The sequence below is a fragment of the Seriola lalandi genome, unplaced genomic scaffold (assembly GCF_002814215.2).
Source record: "Seriola lalandi dorsalis isolate HSWRI2012SDOR001 ecotype SW California unplaced genomic scaffold, Sedor1 jcf7180002054313, whole genome shotgun sequence".
NCBI lineage: Eukaryota > Metazoa > Chordata > Actinopteri > Carangiformes > Carangidae > Seriola > Seriola lalandi.
The window spans coordinates 936,340-943,704 of record NW_019524866.1 but is presented as its reverse complement, the minus strand read 5'-3'; the positions used below and the strand labels follow the sequence as shown (position 1 = coordinate 943,704).

At 40.9% G+C, this 7,365-nt stretch overlaps 1 protein-coding gene across 2 annotated transcripts in view; it reads left to right on the top strand.

Annotated features, from left to right (window-relative positions):
• The first annotated feature begins 60 nt into the window (after positions 1–60).
• Positions 61–7,365, top strand: part of pdgfd (platelet derived growth factor d) — a 52,310-nt gene continuing 45,005 nt past the window's right edge. The window contains exon 1 of one of the 2 annotated variants that reach the window (XM_087174092.1): positions 61–698. In XM_087174092.1, coding sequence (XP_087030218.1) covers positions 581–698 — 118 coding nt within the window. In that variant the 5' untranslated portion in view covers positions 61–580. The remainder of the gene's footprint in view (positions 699–7,365) is intronic. The other variant, XM_023406603.2, reaches the window with a different exon arrangement.

Here is a 7,365-nt window from a genome sequence, read left to right as displayed (position 1 = left end):
ACTTCCCGCCCCAGCACTTCGCTCAGTTACACACCCATATTTCACAGACACACACTCACACATAGACACACAAACCGTGAGCGCGCACAACTCACTTGGCAAAGTCTGACGCGCTGACTTTCTTAGCGCAGACGCGTCAGACAGAAATGAGTAAACTATGCGGGATATCTCTCGGTGACTGAAAAGAATTTTTTGCCTTTACAGCGATAAGAAGTTCGGCGCCTATGACCTCAAATCTGACCGTGATCGGTGCTATATTATCCTCCACCTGCACTGAGCTGTTTCAGAGTTTTGCTCTCGCCGCCTCTGTGGCTTGACTTCCAGGAGAAGGCAAACAGTTGGGATATTTTGGCACTTTGGCACAGGACGGGACACCGTGTGCGCCAGGCGTCAGGCATAGGAGTCAACAAGTGACTCTCTTTTGCTGGTAAGCGAGAGAGATTATGAAAGAGTGGAGTCGCTGAATGGAAAGTTAGTTTCGATACAAACTTTTTTTTTTGGTCGCGGGGTATTTGAAACCACAGGAACGGAAGGTTTTCTGTTTTTTTTTTTTTAAAGCGTGCACGAGTTTGTTGTCACCATGAGTGGAGCGGTGGTTTTCCAGATGTGGATGCTTTTATTGTTGGGGACTATAACCGGGCTCGGGAGGGCTCAGGTCTCCACAGCCAAAGTGATGAGGGGCAACATCAGGAGAGACGGTGAGCTGGCTTTGTTATTTCATATTTCATTCTTTGAAAGTGGTGCTTGTTGCGTGTGTGAGTAAAGTGTATCTTTACTGCTGAAACTGTCTCTGTGACACTCAGGAGTGAAATTGCAGTGACCATGTTGTGGGAAAGTCAACTCTATTATAATTATTTATTCATATTTGTGTAACTTCTTAAAGCTGTTGACCTATCTGATTTAAACATAAATATGAAATATGATAAATGCATAATTGGATCTATTTTTGTCATCACTATGTTCTTTCTCAGCTGCAATCTAAATTATGTATTCATAGCCAATTTGAATGAAAAATGTGAAATACTTTTCTTACAATGACTGATGGTTTTGTGGTAGCCTAAGGTGTTACCTAAAACAGGCACCCACTGTTTGTAAGTGTGACATGGCTTGTTGCAGTGAATGACCTGTTGACAGACTGATTAAAAACTGTTGAGAGGGCGAACAGGCAGCAACAGGGTGGAGACATGAGAAAAGTGAAATGATGTAGAGTGGCTGCAAAAGAAGCTGTAAGAAAGAAACTATGGAGCATGCAGGTCTCAGACAACTGGGCACTAGTAGCCAGTTAAAAGTGGGACTCTATCATTGCTTCTCTCCTTCAACTAAATCTAAAGTCTTCAGGTTCCCTGAGCCTCTCACTATCTAACTTCCTGCAGGTGCGCCATGCTTACTTTTCCCTTGGCCCTGAGGCTAAAGTCACTGTGCTACAGTACCTTTGATTACACATGCACGTACACATACACACACAGGCACACATACACACACACACACAGCTGCAGGGTTGCTTTTGGCAGGGAGACATGAAAATACCACTGTATTAGGTTCGAACCTGGACGACTGCCCCAGAGGCCTGTTTCACCTCACACTCCTGTGTGTGTGTGTTTATAACAAAAGAATAACATGGAGGGATAGGTCAAGACTTCAGTAGCCTACATTTTAGTGACCTTTGCTCCCCATCAAACACCTTTGAAACTTTCTTATGTTCACTGTTTGTTACTGCATTCAACTGTTCTTGACGAATCGTTTTACGAGTCATTAGAACCAAATCTGTCTTGCATGCTACTGAGCACGGAGTCAAACCAGTCAGCGTAGCATCCACAGATATTTGAGCGATGGATTGCAACCTGTCGAAAGCAAACCAGTTGTCCAATCACATGTGAATATAAATGACGTAGCACATCAGAGTAGTCGCCGCACAGTCACAGCTGTGCTGCAGCAGTGTTGTGAGACATGGCAGACAGACAGGAGAGAAAAGCAGCGAGTGATGACAAAGAAATGGATTGTTACAAAATAAAAGCTCATACTGTTAAAAAGTGACAGCTGCACTAACTCTGTTTGGTCAAGGTTCAAGATACCAGCAGGATTAAAATTCCCTTTTCTCTCACTGAGTGAAAGAAGACAAAGTAGATCAGAAGAAGGCGGCGTTAAAGCTCCAATATATTTTTACACCAGTGTAGAAATGAAAGTTTTTATTACTTGTTCAAACAGTTTTTATCAGATCTGCATCTTGGTTCTGCTGAAAAATATCCTCTGTGGCTGTTATTATTTATATTTATGTTAATGTTATTAAGAAAGAGCCAGTCTCAGACTAAAATTTGGACTTATTTTTTTTCAGTCTTGATTCATCTTGTTGAAAGCTTTTTTGTAGTTTTGTTTTAGCCTGTTCTCCTCCTACAGGTAAACACTTCACTCTGGCAGCATTTTACCACTGTGGGGACCATTTACAATGCAACAGTTTAACAATTTATTTTCTCGTTCACTTCAAGGTTCAAGGCTTTTTTAATTAATTTGGCAAAAATGAAATCAAAAGAAATAACTAACTTGCTGTTGCACATATCCCTGAGCTGTCTACACTTGCCATCAATCAAACTAATCCATAATTTGGGAACTCCCTGTGATGATTTAGGAAACTGTTGTTCTCCAAGTTTCTGTCTTTAGAGACAGGCCTGAAAACATGCTTCATCTTGGTAGTAACTCGAAGCTGGAGGCTTTTGTAGATGAAGGTGATAGATTTATTCAAATGTTGAACTGTTTCAGTATTTCAATCACCAGCAGTGTTAAATCACAAGAGTTCAAGAGATGAGACGGTATAACTTTTTCTTGTATACTGTCACTCAGTGGGAAAAGGGACAGCCACTCACTGAAGATCCTACAGGCACAGTTATCAAACCACCTGATAATTATGTCCTGAGGATAACAAATCCCACTGATTTGATCAAAGTGAATTCTTTTCATCTTTTGATGATCTTTAGTTGCACAAAGGCTATGATCCACTGTGGTAGCTGCTATTGAGACAGACTGGTTTTTAGATGGTGCACAGCCCCTTAATCCACTGCATACAGTGTTACAGTAATTGTATCTTTAGCTGTGTGTCTGTGTGTGCACTTTTGTTTATGTATTTACCATCAGCTTATGTGGAATACTAGAGCTTAGTTCCGTTATTTGGTGGACTGCTGCTAATTAAATGTGTTTCTATCTAGCTGATAGGGTTTCTGCAGTTTTCACCCATCAATTTGACATTTTGAATGTACTTGTGTGTGTGTACCCTTGAGTATTTGAATGTGTGTATGTGTGTGCTTGTGTGTGTATGTGAATGTTCTGAGAGAATTTCTTAGCTCACTTTGAGGAATTCCCCCCAAGGTTTTCTCTCCTGTGTTTGTTCAGCATTTTGCTCGTTCTTTTCGCCTGCCACTGAAGTGCGTCTGTGTGTATTAAAAGGGGGTGGGGCATTGCGTGTGTGTGTGTGTGTGTGTGGTGGTGGTGGGGGGGGGGGTTGACACAGGGAGACATGGTGTATTTGTGAAAAAGGAAACACAAAAAATACACATGTAAACACACAAAACAAAGTAAACACTATTTAGCCTTTTTGGTCCGAACAACTTATCATCCCTGCTGAGGAGACCAGATGACCCAGATAGGATAAAACCTATCACACATACTTGTGAGTGCGAGTGTGTGTGTGTGTGTGTGTGTGTGTGTAAGCAGTGCAAGAACGATGTACATATGTATGCAGGCAGACAGAAACAAGCATACAGTAGTTAAACACTATCACTGTTCCACACACAGACACATCAACTATCATATGTTTAACTATCTTCATCTGGCTTGTGAATACAGTATCATTTATGTTCTGAGTGAATGCTCAGTTTTTACTTCTAAAGTGAGCCAGTCTTTCTGAGTGACGGTTTGACGTCATTGTTAATGATTAATCATGACAGACTTTGTTAATATGCAGCATAGGGACAGGCGATCTGGCCAAAAGATCATGTGACTATCTATTTAGGTAGTATTACGATCCATGATCTGAAGCAGAAGTCATACCACAGATTTAGCTGAACTTGTGATCAGATGACTAGTGATGCATACGGTTGCCTGCATACAAAAACTGACATTTCAACTCACAAATCTCTGCATCCTGTTTCGGCTCTTGTGATTTGTATCCGCTTTGACGTTTTTTTAGGATGTTTCTCCGCTTGGCTCTATTCTTCGCCCATGCACAATGCTGTCTTCCAGTTACAAATTATGTCAATAACACTTTTTGTTTAGCTTATATGGAGTATCCATTAGGACAGTGGTGTTATTTGTGAGGTACTATATGTGTATGTACTTCAACTTGAAAGTTCAGTCGCTGCCCTGGCAAGTCTCGCTTTGTGGGAATACATCGCCACCATCTTGGACTGCAGCTAGTGACAGTGATTCTTTCTCTACTCCAGTGCAGAACTTGTACATGTGCCACTAGACCAAGATCGCTGAGACTGCAGAACAGAACAAGGGCGGCCATCACCAGCTACAGTTAGGGGGCTAGCTGTTTAACAGGGAGCTGGTTAGCAGTTACTGAACTAAAATTAAATATCTGGGGTGCCCCAGTGGCTCACCTGGTGGAGAGCATGCCATGGGGGCTCAGTCCTTACTGCAGTGGGCCAGGTTCGAGTCCAACCCGAGGCCCTTTGTCCTCCCCAACTTTCCTGACTCTATCTCACTGCAGCTATAAAGGCAGACATGCTCCCCAAAAAATATTTAAATATCGGACCTTTTGATTACATGATTTGTACGATTCATCTCAAAAGTAGATTATATGCCAAAGAAAGATTGTCTACAATATAAGATCATCAGATCTCCCATCCCTAGCGCAGCACATTGTAATACAAGTAGATATTCAGCACTGGCTGTCAATTTGTGACTGCCCTCTGCTGGAGATCAGTGTCAATATTATACATAAACCAATATATAAACCAATAAAAACCAATAAAACATTCACGTCACCTTATGTTATACTCAAAACTGACAGGGCTTTTCATTACATGGCCTTTTTACTAACTCTTCTCTTATATCCAAGTAGGAATGCTTATGTCATGGCCTATACTGTGATTTTTTTGTCAAAATCTAAAAGAGAAAATGCTGACATCAACACTACTTGAAAAGCTATAATATTCTGTTCGGATTTGAACATGTGTATTAACATGTTCGGCTTATTTTTTAAGGCTACTACAAATGCAGATTGATACATCAATGCACAGGAGTTCACATTCATCGTTGTAGAAACACACAAACTCCATAGTCCAACACACAGACCCAAGCGAAAGGTGTTGCATTTGTGTGTCTGAGGGAAGGTGTGAAATAATGTGGAGATTTAAGTGCATTGTTGTCTTGGTCAACCCTGTTGATTTAAAGATTAACCAAAGTTATGCAACGAAAACACTTACACACACACACACACACACACACACACACACACACACACACACACACACACACACACACACACACTTTCTTAGCCCAATGAAAGTACACCCAGACACAGTAACTGAAGAATGGCCACACTTGGAGTCAGTGCCATGGTTAATCATTTAAAGAAACAGACTACAAGAGCCTTCATACATATAGGGTTTGTGTCATGCAAGTGTTATTTAGTCAAAGAATGCAACTTGCTACCCTGCTAAAAAGAGAATATGGCTTCTATTCCTGGCAGTGACAGAACCACAGTACGTTTTATAAAAGCTCCTGGCATATCTTTCTGATTCCTCCTCTTCTTTCTTCCAGTAGTTCCTCTCTTATCTGTTGCCTTCCTCTCTCAGTGCTGTCTTATCAGTCTATGCGTCGCTACATATCACTCCATCTCTCCAGATCCTCCTCTTCCAATCTCTCCCGTTCTCATTTCTGTCTTTATCTTCCCATCTTCCTCAATCTGTTTCAGCTCTTTTTAATCAAAAGCCATTTCACCCTGTTGGCTCTGTGAGCAAATATAATGTGGCAAACAGTGTCACAGACACGCGCACCGGCACACTTGCAAAAAAACGAATGTACCTGCACAAGGACAAAATATTTTGTCAACCTTTTTGAACTAGAGGTTGATTTTTAAAGGCCAATATAATAACAATAGTTTGGAGCAGGAAAAAGCCGATAGCCGATTAATCGGCCAGTATCACCCCAGAGGTTTAGCCCACATTTTCTGATCCTATAACCATAGCAAAGTTTTGAAGGTTTTTTCATGGAGTAGGAAAGTGCTTTCTGAAAAAAAAATACTTGTGATGTAGTCTATACTGGAAAACATAATTTAAAGTCGGTTGTGCATTTATGGCAGCGCACTGACTGAATGTCACCACTTCCCGTCTCTTCTGGTGTTATAAAGTACAAGTGCCTTTTCATTTAACAGTTGTTCAATTATAATCATCAAGGTAATCTTTTTAATGATTTATTATTGATTGATTGATTATTATTACATGTTATGATTATTATCTGGAGTTAATCACATGCACACAGTAAACTTTTATTTAAATGTACAGTAAACTGACTCAGGTACACAGTGACATGACCTTGACTTTGTAAATGGAGCCACGATGCAAAACTATGATGCAAGTCCATGTGTGACGGTTGGAGGCAGCCAAAGTTTCTCCTATTCCCATAGTTTATAAAACAAAAATCGATAAATTTTAACGTAAATTCAGACCATAAAGGGCAGATATAGATACGAAGAAATAAACAAAAAGGATCAAGTTGCACAGTAATACACAGGTGAAGATTTTGGTTGAGTTTACAAAAGCATGTGTGCGCTCATTCTCTGGAGCTGGGCGTTGGTGATATCAGTGCGAGTCTGATGTCATGGGGTCCTTGACTGTGTCTGAGAACTCTAGGTGGCCTTGCCTCTGATACCACATACGCAAACACACACATGCATACACACAAAGAATATACAGTCAGACACCAATTTAAGTTTCTCACACAGACACATATCAAAACATGCTTGAGCATCCAAACATAAGATGTGCAGCAAATGCACAGAAGCATCTTGTTTTCAATGTAGAGAAGTTTACTTGACCACCTCAAACTCCATTTAGTTGCTGTTCTGGAGCTTTCACACAATTTTCCTATATGTAACCTACTCTAAATTTAAACTTTTTTCCAAACTTAAAGTTTCCTAAACGTATTCTTGAGGTGGAGGAAAATGCAGATTTACACTTGGCATGAGTGGATGTCCATGAACCTGGTCACTCCATCTCACCATATCACGTCAAATCCTGATCAGTTATGACGGGATGCAAGTGATAGCAGGGAGGAGTGTCACTGAGGTTACTGGAATTCATGAGTCACACTCAGGACACCCAACATGGAACTACTCCCCTCCCACCCACCCAGGCTGACACACACACA